Source organism: Sipha flava, unplaced genomic scaffold (genome assembly GCF_003268045.1).
Source record: "Sipha flava isolate LNK unplaced genomic scaffold, YSA_version1 247_pilon_pilon, whole genome shotgun sequence".
Taxonomy (NCBI): domain Eukaryota; kingdom Metazoa; phylum Arthropoda; class Insecta; order Hemiptera; family Aphididae; genus Sipha; species Sipha flava.
The window spans coordinates 528742-550485 of record NW_020272895.1 but is presented as its reverse complement, the minus strand read 5'-3'; the positions used below and the strand labels follow the sequence as shown (position 1 = coordinate 550485).

Sequence of the window (21744 nt, the reverse complement as noted above, 5' to 3'; positions counted from 1 at the left end):
TCAATGAGAATGAAGTATTTGGAAAAAATTGAAAGTAAAGCTGATTGTGCACACATAACTTTCCTCAAACTCAACGAATTTAAGCAGTTAATAGCTCAAAAGAAAGAACTTGATCCACTGAGTGTTCTGAAAGTTAAATGATCAAGATATATTCATTATAAGAGGAGATATGAGAATTTGAATGTTTCTTGAGTGATGTGTCCCATAAGAAATGTATAGGGAAGAATCGCGTTTGTGGGAGTTGAGTCAATTTCAATGATTGATGACATATCTGTATCTAAATATCTTTCATTTAAAAGAAAAATGAAGGAAATCGGACGGATAGAACGGCCAGACGGACTGACTTTAGTTTTCATATATTTTTTTAATATATAAGATACATATTATGTACTAAGTGTGGTTTAATTTATTTTGTGTCGTAAAAACTGCAACAAATTCAATTTGATAAAATAAATGAAATAGGTATATATTAAGATGTAACAAACAATTGGTTCTAAAATCAAAAACTTGTGTTATTAATCGTATTATTTTAGAACAATAACAATATATAAAATATAAGAGGCAGTACTAAGTTATCGACTTGTTCGGTTTTTGCTTCAACAAGAGTTATAATACCAGCTCCAAGTAGAGGTACCATAAGATTTATATCACATAATAAACCTGTAGAAAATTAAAATTCATTAAAAAAATCATAATAAAAAATTTAAGATTTAAATTGAAATTTTCGAAATTGAAAAATAATTTTGATTTAAGTATAATTAAATGCATGTTAACTATTTCAAACATAACACGCATAAATAATAAAATATTTTAACGACAGAATCAATAGCGTGAATTCTTCATTTATGAAACTTTTATTTTACCACTCAAATATAAAGATTTGAGTTAAAAATAAATATTGAAACTATTTTTAATTTAACTATCAATATTTTTGCATAACCTTACGTTATATTAGTAAATTTTATTTTTAAAATTGCACTGTAATTAAAAGAATCAAACAAAATATAAGTATATAGGTATATATATGTATATGATAGTAATATACACACCTGTATACTTGAGCGCGATGATACACAGAGCTTGAGAAGTGAAACAAGCTATGGAACCCTCGATGGACTTTTTCGAACCTGTAAAATAACGTAAGCATACGTATCATAACAAACTTACTTCGTAAATATTGAATAGTGGCTAAATTTTAATTTTAATTAATTCATGGCAAGGATTTTAAAATTTAAATGTAGAAAAATGAATATCTAATACATTTTTTAGTTATGATGTTATGTAGTGTGATTATATTTTACGATGAGTGGTATGTATATGATTTAGAACCTGAATCAGATCTTATTTTAACACATTAGTGCACAGGTATACTTGTGCATGTTATAGATTTATTAGCGCAAGTTTGGTTGGTTTTTATTGTATATAAATCCACGCTTTACTTATTACTAACGTATTTCCATTGGATGTATACATTTAAAAATATACAGATCCACTAAATAGTTATATTATAATAATACATGAATAAAGTACCGTTCCACTTGTGTCGCCCAAACTTAAAGCCGATCACACTGGCGGTCGTGTCTCCAATGCCTATAGACAATACGCCGGCCAATAAGGGCAACAGACTCTGGACGTCAGGTTGCGGATGGATCCAAAGCGGGAGAGAACATCCGACCAGCAAGTAAATCGGAGTGAAAGCCACCGGTCCTTCGTCCTTCTCGTCCGAGTACACGCGAAAACCTTCCTGAAGGACTGCGCCTAATGGTGGAATCTTAGCAATGCGTAATGTCTATCAAACAACACAAAATTATGCGATTGTTTAGCCCGTAGGATTAAAGATCTAAGTTAGGCACCTGCTATAAGTATGATAACTACAAGGCACTTGTGATTGATAATACTCACTTCCAACAATACGAAAATAGCAAAAGCCACACCGCTTGCCAAGTATAACAAACAAGGATCACGAACCAGGCCCGGAACATACACGAGACAAACAATCAAATGGAAGTTCTTCCTGATCGACGTCGATGCTTTTACGTCACTCATTATTTGTGTGCACACGAAAATGAAGGCAAATGCCGTACACCCGATCCAGTACAGCAACAGGATCGTCTACGAGTATATGTACAGTGTATTGTAAAACAATTTATAATTATTATTATTATTATAATAATATATTATTTAGTATCGTTTTTGCACGATTTAATTATCATGAATATTTATATTATGGATTCCTTACCGTATAACGGTCTTTTAAGGCCCAGTTTAGAATTTCCAGAACGGGATTAGCGTCCAGGACGATTTGTAACGGTAGCACGATTGTAACGGATATGAATACGGTAAATACCGCATAAAACCTAGCGGATGAGGTGCGCAAAATTTCAATTTTGTACACAGCCAGAGAAAATAGGGATACGCCAACGATTCCAAACTGTAAAATATAATGTAATTACGCTTAATTCGCGAACATGCATAAATATTGGTGAAACCTTGTGTACATCACGCATATATACGAACAGGGACGGCGCGAGGGGGTGGGCAATAGGGACAGTTTCCCAGGGCCCCGCACCTTAAATTATAATTAAGGCCCCGCGATTCCGATTTAACTGAACTTAAAATATTTTATTAATATAAATTATAAGACCCAACATTTATTTTGCCCAGAGCCTCGCAAACTCTAGCACCGTCACTGTATACGAGTACATAGTATTTATTTTATCGAATTCCAGACGATGATATAAAATAGCGGTTCTCAACCTGGGGAATGCGACCTCCTCGGGAGCCGAAAACATTTTTTAAAATGCAACAAAACATGAAAAGGTTGTTTTTGATAATTTTTATATTTAACCACAATTTATTGGAACTAAGCAGTCTTAATCCTATCATTAATTGTTATCTACTTAATAATAATACATTTAAAATTTAATATTTAAGAAAGTGAATATAGTATAATTTGTTTTAATAATTTTAAATTATAATAATATTATATTATATTATTTTTATTTTTTTTCGTATTATTTTCTTAACAAATAAATTCATTAAATATTTAAAAAAAACTTCATTGATTTTCAAATTATCATATTAATCTTATAACTAATATTATTATACATGATGTACTTATAAATTAAACATTGACATCATAAAATAGTATGAAAGGAGACATGCAATTTAACATGAAATTATTATGTACTACTACTGGCAAGAACTTTTATATACATTTTAAATTTGATTAATACAGATATATACAGATATATAACGAGATATATACTTATTTAATAATAAATTGTTATTATATAATTAATATCAAACGCAGTTTTAGAATTAATGTACAAGATGAAGAGTCTAAAACATTGAAATTTGGATTTTACCATAATGAGTCATAGACATAGGCGCAAGCTAGGGAGACTTTAGCACCCTTGATGTTCGATTCGGTTCGAAATTCAAACTCAGCATGAAAAAAATTGAACCGAACTATCAAGTATCTTTTACAGTTCGAAAATCGAACTTGAAAATATTTGTCGAACCAGACTTACTGGTCACGATAGTTCGAAAACCAAATATTTTTACAATTCTTCAAAAATTATTTTTGAAAAATAAAAATTGATAATGATTATTTATAAATAATTAGACTATTGACGATAGAAAGTGATAATCTGTAATGGGCAAGTTATGCATAATTTATAATAATAATGTTATTTTTCCAGTCGCATGTTACACATCCACCCTCCGCCGACTAAAACATTAATAAGTTGCATATCGCCAATAGAGGTAGTGTACCTACATTCATAAATTAGTTATTTTTGTTTTTATCATATTTATTATACAGGTTAAAATCTATTTTGGGTAAATCCATGGTAATATTCCGATACCGCGACTGTGTTCTTAATAAAAACATGTATACAACTTACGTCTTACATTATAAATTCTACTTATCATTCTATATTTGTGAATTATAGTTATTATTACTATTTTTTTTATATATTATTAAAATGTACTGATTGTATTGTCATATTACACTCAATACTCAATACTCAATGAATATTTTAAAAGCTACAAGACAACACGAGAGGGCACAATACTGGTTTTGAAAAATAATAATAATAATAAGAAATTATCTAAAATTCAAATGTATTATAAGTAATACAATTACTTAGACTTACAAGTTAAAATTTAGAATAGGTAATACGAAAACTTAAAATACAATAGTAATTAATAATTATGGTTGTTTTAATTTGTAGGTAGGTACAATGTACATGATAATAAGTATTGAGTTCGAGTTCGAGTTCGACTTAAAATCATAATAGGTTTGGTTTGGTTCGGTTCAGTAGAAAATATGAAGATTTGGCGAACCGAAGTTCGAGTTCGAAAAAATAATTTAAAGTTCGGTTTAAGTTCGGTTCGATTTAAAAAATCAGGGTTCGACCCATCACTAGTAAAAACCCTAACAATTCTAACAATAATCAGATTTTTAATTTTTAATTGCAATATATATGTGTAGTTACAAATAAACAATTAAGTTGAAGTTATGTAACGATAATATGTTATAAATGGCATTGGCATTAATGTTTTGGAGAGAGTGGGTTAGTGTGGTAGACGTAATTTTAGCACCCTCCTACCCAACTAAAACTTAGGTCTTGTTGTGTCTATGGAAAATTCGTAAATTTGTCAATACAAATACGAGAATGTAGGTATTATACTCGTATTATCCATGGAGCTGAATAGATACCGTAAAAGTTAGATACAAAATGTGATTGAAATAAGAATCAATTGCATTCAAATTGATTGGAAAACGAATACGCATCTTTAGTTTAAATACCTGCAATATGGTCGTGAACACGCCAAAGCACGTTTGTACGTGGGACGGCACCAACATGTTTGTAACGGAGGCGACGGTAAACAGCAGCACGGCCTGCGTTGTCACGGCGGCTTCACCATACGTGAAACTCAAAGGACAGCACGAGACGACTGATTGCAACAGTTGGTGATAGGAAAGGGCACAGAACACGGCACATGTCACGTTATAGCCGATACCTGTGATGAATAAATTCTATATAAAATCAGCAACATTAAGAATTACTCAAGAATCAATAAGATCCAGACGTTGAAATCTTTAAAAACCCCATACAATACAAATACATACATGACGTACAGAACACAGTGTGTATTGATTAAAAATAATAAAAAGCAAATAAAGGTATTTTAATTACCCACTGAAATTATGTATACATTTTTAAAATTGGAAATTACAACCTTTCTTGTATTTGTATGAGTACCTACTTACAATATTTATATGAAAACTGGTTTCAATTTAGCTCAAAAATTATGAACTCTATTGAAGAAATAATTTATTTGTAATTTTTCTATCCAATAGGTAAGCAGTGGAAAATAATTAATAAAAAGTCAAAATTACAAAAAAGTGACTTAAAAGTATTTGAATATAATATAAAAACAAAAAAAAAAACCTAAAATGCAATATAACATAAATTATTTACTATATTTAATGTATTTCAGTAGGTCCTCAAAACACATTTTAACAAGAAAATCATCGATTAGAATGATAGAAAAAAAAAAGCCATGTGTATCATCCGGCTTCCATATAATATACACTTTATATTCGTATGCATAATATTAAGTAAATATGATTAAAAACAGAGGTATAGGTACCCTCAGTAGAGGTATATTTATGGAAAAGTTTTAGATTTCAACTCTAACCTTTTTCTGGGTCACTTCTAATATCAAAATTAATTTTGGTAAAACAATACTATTCATAAGTAAAAAAATAAATAAAATAAAATATAGTACTGATGTACTTTTTATCTTTTGAAATTCGGTATAATGTTTCAATTGCTTAGAAATGTAGAGGGGTAGGGATCAAAATGACAATATGATTTTTCCTAATAAAATATCCGCGGAACAAAAATTCTCACTAGAACATAAGGGTTAAGAGTACCAGCCTTTTTTCCGAAATTACGCCACATACACACACTGGCCGTGATGAGTCCATCTAGAACCAAGGTTTTGTGTCCAATACGAATTTGTTTTCTTCGAACAGATCTATTTTCTTGTTATGTGATGATTATACTCTTTCCAAGACTAGTATTTCACTGCATGCGTACAATATACTATTATGATTTAACTATATCAACTTGCCCAAATCAGTATAAAGAGTTAATAACTGCGCGACAACAGCTGCGGTAACGATGTAACTCAATGGTTTGGCTGGAAACCGGTCACAATGTAACACGTTGGACACAGCACTCACGAGGAGACCACAACTCACAATTGTCGATATGACGTATGGTTCCGAATCGGTTTTATACGTATAAAATCCAATGATTATTGCACAAGGTAACAGAAAGATCAGCCATACTCCAGGCGCCGCGTTCCGTCTGAAATAAAAATAAAACAAAATTATCACGCTATTACTGACACACATTTGGTTTCAGGCACCTCGACCCATTAAGTGAGGAGTAGGCATATTCACTTCGGGAAGCATGAGCATGCCAACGTACGCGTAACCAGGCTGTGGTTATGCAGGGTAGTCGCGAAATAAGCAGTGTTGTGTTTTAAATAAATTTATCTAGATATGTTATCTAGATAAAAACTTCATATCTTTATCTTATCTAGATAAAAAATAAAATTGACATCTAATTTTCATTTAGATAAAAATCATAGCCATCTAGATAAATTTATCTAGATAATTCACAAAATCTGTAGCTAATAATTAGTAATAAATATTCTACAATTTTATCATTCAGTATAAAATAAATAACTAAATAAGAAATTTCATTAATTTCATTAATTTCACAAATTACCTACATAATATGGATGGGAGTGAAAATTATTTATAATTTCATAGTATGGCCCACACGGGAAAGTTTCATGCCCATATTACTATTGTTCCGTGGTATTACGAACGCCGAAAGAGCCTTTACAAGAATATTAGATTATATTTAGAACCAGAGATAACGCACCATAGGTCTAAGCTGGTTATTATTGCAATTGCGCGGTAGATGGTATATAAATACTAAAATACAGAAATAATTTTCGATAAGAAAATGGCAATATTACAATATGCATTACGCTCTACCTATTCAGAAATTGATCGTTCTCCATCATCATTCGACCGCTTTAAATTTAATATTTATATATTAATTATGTCCATTGTTCATGTAATCATGTGCTCTAAATAATTGTCATTACCGGACCTTAATTCTATGAATTCGTACTTAGATGTGTCTACATAATATTATTGTACAACAAAATAAATATTAGGCGTGAAACGTCTGTTATTTATTAAAAACTTGTATGTACTATACGCAGCGCATTCATCCTCAACGTGTTCAGTGTTATTCGTCAGACAGTCTTCATATTTTTCATAATTTTGTCTATAACTTTCAATTTTATTTTATTGGTGAAATATTTTATATTTTGAAATGGATCGTTACATAATATAATCATTATCCAAGACCAAAAGTGTTCGTCTACAAACGGATGAAAACTTGATGCTTTATATTAATATCTAGATAAAAATTATTTTATCCATCTATATCTAGATAAATTCAATTTCTACCGTATTTATCTATATCTAGATCATTTTAAATCCAGATTTATTATCTTTATCTAAATAATTTTTTTTATTTAAGCACAACACTGGAAATAGCCACAACTTCGAGATGGATGAATAAGCGGTTGCGGACAAGCTCATCATCAGGGATTCTACTCCTGGTACTATATCGACCCGTTCCTGGACATAACTGACTTGGGGCGGGAGACCTAAATACACCTTTTGCAGAAAAAACTAACTCTCTCAACCCCCAATTCGGCAAGGGAACAGATTCGTGTCCATGAGGATCCTGAAGTGTACCTGACAAAATGGCAAAGGAGCGAAAGTACTTAGTTTTAGTGAACCCAATAAAATATCAGCCCACCAAGGCCGTGATCACGGGTGGGGGTTTAGAGTTCAGACTCTCCTCTCCCGAAATGTGTTTCTTAAAATATAACTGAACGATTTTAAATGCCTATTACATTTTACATTTTAAAATTTGATAATTAAAGAACGTATTTATTCTTTAAACCTCCCTCAAAATATCTGCCTATGACCTTGTAAACCACTCGAGATGGGTAGATAGAACAAGTGGGAAAAGTGTTCAGTATTTCTACCGGAACTTAAAAATATTAAAAAGTGGCACTGAAACGAGTTTGGTATTGGCAGATCTGAGTATCATAAGAATCTACAGCTGTTACATCTCACCAAATTATCAACAAGATAAGACTTTAAGACTAAGAGTTTCATGACTTCCCTGACTCACTAGAACAGAGCATCAGGTCAGTCAGCGAAGATTTTATACTCTCAGGAGACTTAATGCGTATGTTCAGGTTTGGGAGTCTCCAAAGATGGAGAGAGGGTTAGCACTCTTGGAGATGGCCAGGTTAAACTTTGGTCTACGAGTGAAACGTGTTGCTGGGGGCACAGAGGAAGATGGCTGCAGAGCAGTATATCAAACAAATGGGGCGAGTTTAAATGTTTCAACCGAGCAAGAGTTGAGAGAGGACGTAATCCAGAAGTGGCAGAGCGAGTGGGAACGTTCCGAGACTGGACGATGAACAAGGAGGTTGATCCCACACTTAAAACCGTGGTTTTTAAGGTTTGTAATAGTTAATTAACATATAATGCCGTTTCTAAAGGGGTATGGGTGTTTTGGAAAGTATTTCTTAAAATTCAAAAGATATTTATAATTTCAAAACTGTTATGGCAGTAATAAAAGAGTACGTTATTTAGGTAGTTTTAGAAATTTAAAAATATAGGTAAGTGCCCGAAATAAATGAAAACAATTTAATAGATGAACTGCTGATGAATTTATGAAGTTTTTTATTAATAAGTAACGTATAATTATTTATTGGAATAATATAACGCTTAATAACTTCCTTATTTCCATTGTGATTTTTAAGTGATTCGATTATTTTTATTTTTATCGGTAAAGGTGTATTTGAATCAAAAAACGAAAATACTGTTTACTACTGTTACTAAAATAAGCTTTTTCCACAATAAAATATATCAAATGAAATTATAGATCGACTGATATGCCTGATAAACGTTTTGAGTTAATTTTGAAAATTGGAACCAGTATCATATAACCTGAATTTGATCTAATATTATATATATCTAATATATATATTTTAATAAAATTACAAATTATGTGTTTGTAAAATTTTGCCCTTTTGAAAGCACTTGATATTTTAATGTGTCCTTTGACTAAAAAAGTTTAGAGACTCCGAGTCTAGACACAAGAATTTGATATCAAACTGCTTTATTTTATTACTTTTTTCAAATTAAATTGGACTGTATCCTTGTGCTCTTAATATTATAATACATACCCATAATACTCTTTAATGTTTATAATAGATAAGATAAAAAAAAAAGATTTTTGTATTTTACCAAATTATTTATATATAAAATATTCTTTTTATTTCAATTAAAAAAAATGTCTAGAAAAACTTATTATTATTCATTATTATTAATGTTTATACATTTATTATTCATATATTACCGATACATTTTAAAAAGATATAATTTTTAAAATCAAGACTAAAACTCATAGTAAAATTAGTATAAGTATTTAACATTTAAATTTTTCAAATAATACAAGATTAAAGTTAGATCTGATGTCTAGCTAACGTCTATAAATTATTCTATTTATTATTTGGATTTCCAAATCGATCCATTGTTTTCACTTGAGCAGTTAAATCAATTTGTACTTTCTTTCTTAAATAAAATATTGGGCAGTCTCGACTAGTACAAATAACTTCTTCATGTAGACTTCCTTGACAACGTTGACATTCAGTCCATAAACGACAAAACTTTTCTTGTAAATCGTTCACTTTAATACGTTCACGATAATATAGTTCACCTTGTTTTGGCAAACAATACTTGCACAAGGCGTTTTTGTCTTCATTGGCAGGCAGCACACTTTTACATCCAAGACAAACTTCTTTTTTTTTTGTAAATGCGGATAACGCACTCACTTTTGATGTTACCATGGCTTTTTTGCGTGTATGATCACCTTTCAACAATATAGATTCAGCTTTATCACCAAGAATTGGAGAAAATATTCTAACCAAAGGTTTAGAAAGCTGATTTTCTAAATAATAGTTGAAATCAATAGGAATATTGTTTTCCAGAACAAATATTGGATCTTCTGCACGTTGATAAGCTGGTGTACCTTTTGTACCTGTTGTTAGAACAAATGGTACACGATCACCTAATTTTGGTGCGTTACCAGGGTCTCTTTTTTTCATTTTTATTGATAATTCAACATGAGCTTGTTTAGCTGCATAGTCAGATTTGCTCAGCTCCTTAGTGATTATCAACTGTGATATATCAATTCTATTACATAACAGATCACCAATAACTTCTTTTGCATAGGCAACTGCTCCATCAGGATCTCTATCAATAAGCAGCTTTTGCAAACACGTATTAATCATGTTAGATACCAAAGGTGAATTATCTCTGCGCACAGTCTCCAACCCTTTACAGTCCATCTTGTCGTATTTGTCAGGACGTGTAAAATAAAGACCAGCATAACGTTTTTTATTAATTAATAAATATGGAAAGTATACTTTTTCAAAATCTAACTTTATAGGGCTGATAAATTTAGTTGTAACGTATTCAGCTGCTTCGCGCCCCAATTCCATTGCTTTCTCAATAGTTTTTACTCCAAATTTTACCATCACCGAATCAGTATCTCCATAAATAACTACAGCATCATGTTCATAACCATTAGCAATGCAATACTTTTGCTCAACTTCCTGCTTAGTACGTTCAATCATCATTCTACCATATGAAGTTACACTGGTTGAGATTTCTAAACATGGCAACTTGCCAACTTGTGCACCAGTAAATCCATACACTGAATTAGCACTTATTTTTAATGCTAATTGTCTACCATCTAAAACTTTTTTTTTGAAAGGATCAGTCTCGGACTTTAAATCTGTTTTGGCTTTTTTACGTGCAGATAACAGATTTTCTAAGATTTCTGGTAATAATCCTTTGCGCTTGGAACTTGACAAAAAATAACTACCAGAAGGTGTTTTTTTGTAATCATCTTCCGATAAATTTAAAAGGTTTATGGTTTTTTGAGACAACAGTGTAGTATAACATAAATTATGCGCCATCATAATACTTGGATACAGAGAAGTGAAATCTAGTGTTGCAATAGGATCAGCATAATAACCTTTTATAGGTTCTATCACAGTAGCTCCTTCGAATTGTTCATCTTGCATACCACTAGTCATTGTAGGCATTATGTAATTCTTTTCTTGAGCAAGACGAAGTAATTGAGATACAACTTTAGCCTGTTGACCTCCAGTCACAAGACTTCCCAATGGAACACCAGTTACTCTGGCCATTTCCATGTAATTAATCAAGCACATTAGCTTATCTAAAAGTTTTAATGGAAGAAACGCATCCTTTAAACAATAAACTGCGAGACGACGTCTTGTTTGAGGAGTGCCGTTTTGTAAATCTGTAATAATACTATGATGAACGTCTTCTTTTTGTTCTTGTAAAAAATGATAACTGACAGAATTTAATGAATATGAACGTAACTTATAGTCCCGTACTAAAACTAAATATAAATCAAAAGGAACTCTTCCATCAATATTAATACTTTTATTTTCTCTTCGACCCATTTGTTTACTTTGAATTACTTGTTCTCTTATAACGGATTGTATGTCTTTAATACGCCCTAAGAAATTAAAATTTTTGGCATGTAAATGTTTAGCACGATTAATTAGGTAGGGTAAATCAAAATTATTTATATTATATCCAGTAATAATATCTGGATCACATTCACGCATAAATGCAGCCCATTTTTCAAGCATAACATTTTCTTTTTCACAACTAATAACTTGACTACCAACTATTGGTGCGCAAGTATTTAATGTAAACACATTTCTTATTAATCTTTTATTTTCTATTTGCACCATATTAGCTATTTGTATTACAGGGTCTTTGTCTGGCTCAGGAAATATACCTTTACGACCAGCACATTCAATATCAAAGCTAAGAATGCGGAAAGGTGCAACTTTACTCCATTCACCCTCTGGAGCATGAGCTATCAAATTTTGCCAGTCAACATCTACTTCTAATTGACATCTAGAATGTATTTTTCGGTCAGAATTGAATTGACGTTTAGTGTAAGAACGAGCAGGAAGTTCAATCCAACTACAACCAACAATTTTTAAATCCACCATAAAACGCATATCGTAATCAACATTAGTCTCGAACATTTTATAATGATGTCCAGGAAATGTAGGAAATACCTGTTCTTTTTCTAAGAGCCTTTTTGCTGCAGGTACTAATTTTGGTAAGGCCATAGTAATTTTTAAATATTTTTCAAATTCTTCACCATGATAACCATAAAGATTCATTTTTTGAACAATTTCAACCATGAGAACAGCCTCTTGCACTCTATTTTGATTTCCACGCATGTCACTTACAACAACTGCATTTAAACGGGTTTTAAATTCTTTACAATGCTCAGGACCAAAACCTTCAGGTGCAGTAGTATAGAAATATGGTGAAAAACCATGTACATTACAGCATACAGAATTACCTTCTATAGTTATACCAAACATTCGAGTAATAGGAACTAATCCAGTTTGTGGACCACTCATTCCTTTTATTGGTTCACCAATATAATTGTCTATAGTAAGTTGCTGAAAAGCTAAATTATCAGTATCAGGATTAATTTCTTTTAAAGCAGGTCTACCCCACATAGAACTAGCATTTTCTTGATCAGGGCCCTCACCCAATACATCAGGTGATGACTCAAATTCTTTATCCATTTCTTCCATAACAGCAAGATCATTTTCAAACATGGATTGTTCATTGTCTTCGTTTTTAAATTTTTTATTAACATTTCCAGGCTTATCCGATGAATTTGATCTTTTCTTATTATACATTTTTCTTGATGTTTTAAATAAGTCTGCAATAAAAATAAATTCAACAATAGGTTTTACTGAGTTACATAATAGATATAATAACAATTAAAAGTAATAATTTTTTCAACCAAGGTAATGATCAAGATAATTATGGCAAAGGAATAAAATAAAATATAAACAGTTTATAACTTAATAGTATTAACAGTATTATTATAGTTTAATTTTTAACATTTTTCAAAACAAATAAAATTATAATAATTTTTATTATACTTGAAAACCACAAAGTAAATATTTGTCAAAAATCTATACTATGAGTTTAATGGTTATTAAAAGTGACAGTTAAAAAATTATATAGTATACTAATAGTTTCAATACAGTATAAAAGTGTATCTTAAATGTGTTTACATTTCTAAATACGAATTAACTTAATAGTAAATTTTTTTAAGACTGACCAATATATTTTAATAATGTGCCTCATAAAAATAATATAATTATCATTTTCATAAACCACAAAATAAATAGTTTCAATAATTTAATTGTTATTAAATTATAACATTATAAAAACCAAATAAACTCAAATATTATAAAATAATCTATCAAAATGTACTGTAATTATATAATACCAAATATTTTTTAGTTGTAACTAACAGATAATAAAACTAACAGCAATAGTATACCTTATGCATTATGTATAAAAAAAAATACATATATTGGTTTAAACTGAATTGTTTTTAAAGAATAAATTAAAATATGTGAATTATATAAATATAAAACAAAAACTATAAAAAAATTAACAGATTAAATAAGAAATAAAGTATCAAGATCCATTAATTACAATCAAAGACAACATTAAACTGATGTTTTTAGAAAAATATAATTTATTGAGTTATAATAGTTAATAAATATAAAATAAATAATATATATTATATTTTACAGGTATACAGTAATCATTACAATAATTTCTAACTTATATAACCATAACGTATTTTTCATTTTATGCAATCAACCTATACACTAATAATCTATGATTAAATCCAAGATTAGAGAAAATGTTTTAAATTGAATATACTAACCTGTATTGTAAAGTATTTAACTGTGCAGCTAGATTTATATTATCATCTATAAAATTGTTGATGTCGGTTATCATGGCATATCCCAAATAGAACTTTGATCAATAGTAATATAAAATTCTGAAAACAAAAATCATTGACAATTAAAATAGAAGACAATATATTATAGTAATTATAAATTAATATTTTAAAATAATAGTCATCTAATAATATAAACAGTTTTAAGCTAAAACTAGTTTTGAGCTAAATAATAACTAAAAGCTAGTTTATTTTTTAATTAAATATTCCATTAGAATTTTTTCATTGAATATAGAAAAATAAAGCTTAGTGTTAATTGAAAAATATGAGAACAGATAATTTAATAATTCAACATTAAATACAATTATTCATTAAGATAATCCCGTATTAAAAAGGAAAAGAGCAAAGTTTAATGGATATATGGTGAATGTAATTTACAAATGATTATTAATAAGAACTAGAGTAGAGATAATTTTCATACTATTTAAAAAAATTGTATTGTATATTCTGAACAGACTTATTTTAAAATATACTAATCATGTACCAGTATAGATCAGTATCTTTAACAATGATAAATGTAATTTAGAATTCCAAAATAACTCATATACGCTTGTAATAGCTCATAATTAGCTCATAGTTTGTATTTAAATCATTAATTTCACGAATAATGTATAAAGCATCAAATGATAGATATTTATAAAGTATAGGAGTAATGTACAAGACAAATAAATATGTGACTAACAATAATATAAATTAACTTTCTTATCAGAAACAATAAGTGATTACTGATTTTACTAATGTATGTTCAAAATAAGTTTATCCGTTTCAATATGGATAAAATAAAAAGAAACTTGTGGTAAAATGTTTTCATTGCCCAAAGCACTACAATTATATTGCAAACATTAAATACTGACCGGAAATAATTTTTCTATACTGTTCAACGTACTATAAACACATGTTTACGAATTGTGGTATAATATTGTAGTGATTAATTGATACGAGTAACTGCTGCCTATATTAAGATTTTAAGCAACCTAACATTTTTTTCTGCTAATTTTCCGAATATATTTTATAAGTAGATTCAAAAGATTAAAGATCACTCAGCGCCTATCAAACGAGTGCACATGATGAGTCGTTGGTAAAAATTGTGCATACAGTATACGTACTCAGTTGATGGCGCTGCACTCGTGTTGTTAGGCGATGGAACGGGAAAACGAAATTACAGGAAAATCAACTGACAAGCAGTAACGAATGCACCGACCAATAGGAAGTAGTAGTTAATAAGATTAATAGCGATTAACGATTGATTAAAGGTATCAAATTCCAAAGCTGAAGTTCTGAAATTAATCAATCGGGTACTCGGATATCGGATGACAGACGCCGAGTTCAACTTAATAACAAAGGAAAAAACGATTAAACCAATAGAAAGAAGCGGGAAAAATGTTGATAATAGTGGTTGATAACGGTTACAGAACAGGAAAACTTGGAACAGAAAATCGTTTCGCGTTGGAAACCTATCAGCGTTCGAAAAACAATGGAGTTGGGATATCCGAGAAGACGAAAGAAGGAAAAAAAAACAGTTGTTGTGAATCGTCACTGTATTGACGCCAAAAATATTGCGGAGTGCTTATTAGAGATGAGATTAATCGTTCACCTAGGTGAACTATTCAGTAGTTCATCGTTCACTAGAACGAACAAGTTCAGAGAACTCGTTCATCGTTCATATTTATTACAAATCATTCATATGTATTAACTACTCGCCGTATCGACTATCAACGATACGGGGAACTAATCGTTCACATAAATGAACGATTCAGTGATTCAGTCATTACATCGTTCATATTATATAATAAATTTATTGTATTACGTAATGTTCGAAGTGTGTTCTTCGTACATACGTTCAGTGGCGGATATGAGGGGGGATGGGACGATCGCCCCCCCCCTTTGGGCCCTATTTTTTACGTTATTTTTATATTATAAAATTGGGCTGAAAACGGATATTTTTTTTTTTTTATACTACTAATAATTACACATTAAGCATTAGTTATAACTTATGATGGGTCTCCGTAAAACTATTTCCCATTCTCCGTTATGACTTTTCCTGACCTGATTAATGATCATAATAGTGCAGAAACGGCACTTTTCGAACGCGCGCTGCTAGTGTTGTTATCAACTTATCGCCATCGTCATCTTATAACAATTTGAAATGGGTTGTGCTGATTATACCAATTATATATTATTTTTATGTAGGTATTATTATTAGTTTTTCAATAAACTATAGGTGATAAAAAAAAATGAATTGAAAATTCACCCATCCTTGTATGACCTTTGGATCCGCTACTGCATACAGGTATATGAACATGAGAAGGCTTTGAAGTAGTATGTTCATATTTCAGATGTGATTATTATTATTTTTTATTTTTATTTTTATATATTTTGACATAAAAATAAGTGAATATGTCTATAACTAATGTAGTATGTATCGGTTAGATAGTTGAGTAAGTTGAGTAAAAATAAGCAAATCAATTTAAATAACATGCCATGGATATTTTCAGTGGTCGAAATGGCTCAAGATAAATGGAGGGATGCCTTATAATTTAGATTTCCTGATATCATCATAATATTCTTCACACCTTGTGTACCTATAATATTTTTTATTTTTTTATAATTCACATAAATTTTATTATCTTAGTCCGTGGGTTTAAATACGGGTATAATACGAGTTGCGAAACGACTTATACTAAACAATACGATAAGCCAGGCGCTCGGGCCTGAATGTTAAAAACAATTATTTTCACCGAAAAAAAAATGTCGTATATAAATATAAAAATGATAAGTATATCATTTTAAAATACAAATCATAGTAGGAATGCGTTATTCTAGACAAAACAAGTAGAGGGATGAAAATTGTAATTACAAAAAAGTAGAAGGATGCCTCCCTCCGTATCCCCCCCCACTTCGAGCACTGGATATTTTTCAATTAAAAATGAAAAAATGAAACACAAACAATAGTGAACTAATCGATCCGAATTTTAAATCGTTCACAGTGAACGGTGGTGTATACTGTACATGTATATTGCATAAAGTAATTCATGATGTGAACGATATGAAGGAAATTAACGATGAACGACTAGTTCATATCGTTCACTAAAGTGAATAGTTCAATTGAACTAGGTCGTTCATGAACGACACATCTCTAATGCTTATGTAATAGTACACGATTTTATGAAGATAATGATTATTCGATATAATTAATATTTCAAACGTTTATCGTGCTGCGATGAAATTGTAATTTTGAACGCCAACAACCGCCGAATTATTATCAACGCGAATGGTTTTTATTCCATGAATATCGCCTTCTAGAATGTTCTCGAACACCACCACCACTGTCCACCCAACCTAACAGGCACAACGCCACCAATGAGGGTTAAACTTATTGAATTTTCAATTGGACGCCATTTGCTCATTGTACGCGTACGCTGACGGTTTAACTTCACCGATATTTTTTTGACATCCTTTATACCTTGACTCTTGGTAAGTTGTTTTGATTTTTATTTATCCTTAAAGTCTCGTTAAACGTTTCGCTAAATACTAGTGTTTCACTGTTTCTTTCTACGGATAATTTATAATAATTGATTTGCTATTTTGTTCTCGGTTTTATAGTGAGTTACGATTTAAACACGTTCACCTCCAAACAATAGGTTCTTAATTCATTTTACCGCATCTAAAACTATTATTATTCGAGTTCAATTGCTTTTTCTCACGTTCTTGGTTCACGAACGAATACTTTTTCAATTAGGTTGTATTTATATTTTTAAACTCGATATGCCCGAATCTAGGTTAGGTGTGTTGTATATTTGAACTGTGTATGTTTTTAAACGTATAAATTTCTGTTTCGAATATTTTCCTTAGAATGTAAAAACTTTTTTTCATTTTTTTGAAGTTCTTGCGAAACATCGCATAGTATGTGACTCGCCACTACCATGAATATATGTGTGATATCTGTATTATGTATGTATGTAATATCACGTGATATTTCAAACATTTTTAATTTTAAGTTTGATTTCGAATTCTTAGTATTTCACTGTTTTTTGTTCAGCCTTAATCTTGATCAAGCTTCAGCTATTAACCCCACGTTAGTCGCGCTATGGTCAAAATGACCGCACTTTATATACATTTTTAATTAAACATTTGTTTTATATTTTAACCATTGATACTCAGTATACCTTTCATTAATGTTATTAAAAATGATATTATAATATTCCAAGTATACTTAATTTCGTATATATAGAATAACATGTAAAAAAAGTGCGGTCATTTTGACCATAGCGCGACTAAAGCTGGGTTAACTTAACGTTATAAAATACTTAGCAGCATGATTGTTAATTTATTCAATTTATAAAACACATTAGTTCTACATAGTTGCTCAAAACTAATTAGTGTTAAAAAGGGCAATTTTCATTTTCAAAATCAATTCAACTATTTAAAAATTATTTCATATGTGTAATTAGTATTTATAAAATTAATGTTGTGTACTTTCAGCTCAATAATATTCAGAAGCTATTTTAATATTGATACATACTTATTTTTGTAGAAAATTTTATCAATTAAAACATTGTTATATTTTTACTTATTGTAAATCATTATGGTTTAAAAATATCATGAACTTAACTTGTTTTATTTTATAATGAATGATGGAAAAAATGAATACATGCTTTATAAGCATTGATATTTAACTTTAAATTGTATACAATATTATGTAACCTATTAAATTCCTTTAAATTTATTTTTGTTTGTACAAAATATTTCATTATTATATTCATTAAAATCTGATTAAAACCAAATTTTATATTTTTTTTAGCAAATATTATGTTTATTATAAATTATTTATTAACCTATTGGGTGTTTAATATTTGTAAAAATAGTACATTCTTATCTCTCTGAGACTAATTAAATATATATCTTTGATAATTTACTATGAATGTGATAAATAACATTTTAAAACTATTTTACTTAATACATTTTATTATTTACAGAGTTTAACAAGAAATCAGTTCCTATTATTTTATTTACTATACAATCGATATAAACAAAAATGGCAAAGACACCAGCTGTTGGTATTGATTTGGGTACAACCTACTCATGTGTAGGTGTTTTTCAACACGGCAAAGTAGAGATCATTGCCAATGACCAAGGAAACCGTACTACTCCCAGCTATGTTGGTTTCACCGATACTGAACGTCTTATTGGTGACGCTGCTAAAAATCAAGTTGCTATGAATCCCAATAACACAATTTTTGGTAATTTTTTTTTCTTTTATTTATTATTATAAATTAAAAATACATTATTTTATTTTTTTAGATGCCAAGCGTTTGATTGGAAGACGTTTTGATGATGCCACGGTACAAGCTGATATGAAACATTGGCCTTTTGAAGTAATTAGTGAAGATGGTAAACCTAAGATCAAAATCTCCTACAAAGGAGAGAACAAAATTTTCTCACCTGAAGAGGTATTTATATTATTTAACATACAATTAACATTAATTTTCTTGTACTTGAAATAAAAATATAAAAATAATTTAACACTAATAACGTTTATATATAGGTATCATCTATGGTTTTAACCAAGATGAAGGAAACTGCTGAAGCGTATCTGGGAAAAACTGTTACAAATGCTGTTATTACTGTACCTGCTTATTTCAATGATTCCCAACGTCAGGCTACCAAGGATTCTGGTACCATCTCTGGTTTGAATGTTATGCGTATCATCAATGAACCTACAGCTGCTGCCATTGCATATGGTCTAGACAAGAAAACATCTGGAGAACGTAACGTTCTCATTTTTGATTTAGGTGGTGGTACTTTTGATGTATCTATATTAACCATTGAGGATGGAATATTTGAAGTGAAGTCAACTGCTGGAGATACTCATTTGGGAGGTGAAGATTTTGATAACAGAATGGTCAATCACTTTGTTCAAGAATTCAAACGCAAGTATAAGAAAGATGTAACTACCAACAAGAGAGCTTTAAGACGTCTGAGAACTGCTTGTGAACGTGCAAAGCGTACCCTTTCTTCATCCACCCAAGCCAGCATTGAAATTGATTCCTTATTTGAAGGAATTGATTTCTACACTTCCATCACTCGTGCTCGTTTCGAAGAATTGAATGCTGATCTTTTCCGTAGTACTATGGAACCAGTTGAGAAATCTCTACGTGATGCCAAGATCGACAAGTCTGCCATTAACGACATTGTATTGGTCGGTGGTTCTACTCGTATTCCCAAAGTACAAAAATTATTGCAAGATTTCTTCAATGGTAAAGAACTGAATAAGTCAATCAATCCTGATGAGGCTGTTGCTTATGGTGCTGCAGTACAAGCAGCTATTTTACATGGAGACAAGTCTGAAGAAGTTCAAGACCTTTTGTTGCTTGATGTCACCCCTCTTTCATTAGGTATTGAAACTGCTGGTGGTGTGATGACTGCTCTCATCAAACGAAACACAACAATCCCAACTAAACAAACTCAGACTTTCACGACTTACTCTGACAACCAACCTGGTGTATTGATACAAGTGTTTGAAGGAGAACGTGCTATGACAAAAGATAACAATTTGTTGGGAAAATTTGAGCTGACAGCCATTCCACCTGCACCACGTGGAGTGCCACAGATTGAGGTGACTTTTGATATTGATGCAAATGGTATATTAAATGTTAGTGCTGTTGAAAAGTCTACCAACAAAGAAAACAAGATTACTATCACTAATGACAAAGGACGTTTGAGTAAGGAAGACATAGAGCGCATGGTGAACGATGCTGAAAAATACAAAAATGAAGATGAAAAACAGAAAAGTATCATAGCTGCTAAAAATGGTTTGGAATCCTACTGCTTCAACATGAAGAGTACAATGGAAGATGAAAAAATAAAAGATAAAATTCCTGAAACTGATAAGACCACCATTTTGGATAAAGTTAATGATACTATTAAATGGTTGGATGCTAATCAATTAGCTGACAAAGATGAATATGAACATAAACAAAAGGAATTGGAAGCAATTTGCAACCCAATCATCACCAAATTGTATGCTGGAGCTGGTGGTGCTGGTATGCCTGGTGGCATGCCTGGTGGTATGCCTGGTGGTATGCCAGGATTCCCTGGTGGTGATCCTGGTTCTGGTGCAGCTGGTGCTGGAGCTGGAGCTGGTCCAACTATTGAAGAAGTCGATTAATTAAGTAAATTATTATAATATGCTGCACATTCCTCAATTCAAATAATAATCTTGATCATTTTATCAATCACATTAAATAAACATTTTTGTTATAAATATAAAATACAAATTTTTTTTTACAGATATTTTTTTTCTTATAGTTATTTGTTATTTGATATTAAAGTTTCATAGAAGTGTTTGTATTATGAATTAAATGAAACAATACTACTTTTACAAATGTTTTGATGTATTACAAGCTGTTATCACTCTAATATAATTGGTAGTATCATTAGCAATTTTTAATAACAGATTTATGAGAAATAGGTATATGATGCATATATTTTATGTAAAATATTGAAAGTTTGAATTATAACTATAATATCCAAATTATTATATAAGATTTCTAAGATTTTATTTCTAAATAAACTGATTAAATCCTACAATTTAAATGGTGTCCCATAGATCTGATTTTTATTCTAGTAACTAATAAATAAAGTAGTTTAT

General features: G+C 30.3%; 3 protein-coding genes across 3 annotated transcripts; 1 reads left to right on the top strand and 2 right to left on the bottom strand.

Annotated features, from left to right (window-relative positions):
• Positions 1-383: 383 nt before the first annotated feature.
• On the bottom strand, positions 384-6558 carry LOC112684246 (dolichol kinase). Its single transcript, XM_025555658.1, has 8 exons — positions 6451-6558; positions 6151-6389; positions 4817-5031; positions 2240-2431; positions 1903-2112; positions 1531-1789; positions 1050-1127; positions 384-660 (listed from the first exon to the last, which is right to left on the bottom strand). Exons 3-8 carry the CDS (start codon positions 4871-4873, stop codon positions 530-532), a joined length of 927 nt encoding a protein of 308 aa, XP_025411443.1. The 5' UTR covers positions 4874-5031; positions 6151-6389; positions 6451-6558; the 3' UTR covers positions 384-529.
• Positions 6559-9522: 2964 nt separating this feature from the next.
• On the bottom strand, positions 9523-14109 carry LOC112684245 (DNA polymerase delta catalytic subunit). The gene is made up of 2 exons (XM_025555657.1): positions 14019-14109; positions 9523-12989 (listed from the first exon to the last, which is right to left on the bottom strand). Exon 2 carries the CDS (start codon positions 12964-12966, stop codon positions 9694-9696), a length of 3273 nt encoding a protein of 1090 aa, XP_025411442.1. The 5' UTR covers positions 12967-12989; positions 14019-14109; the 3' UTR covers positions 9523-9693.
• Positions 14110-17460: 3351 nt separating this feature from the next.
• Positions 17461-21331, top strand: LOC112684249 (heat shock 70 kDa protein cognate 4). The gene is made up of 4 exons (XM_025555661.1): positions 17461-17567; positions 19070-19333; positions 19395-19543; positions 19639-21331. Exons 2-4 carry the CDS (start codon positions 19129-19131, stop codon positions 21259-21261), a joined length of 1977 nt encoding a protein of 658 aa, XP_025411446.1. The 5' UTR covers positions 17461-17567; positions 19070-19128; the 3' UTR covers positions 21262-21331.
• The last annotated feature ends 413 nt before the right edge of the window (positions 21332-21744 follow it).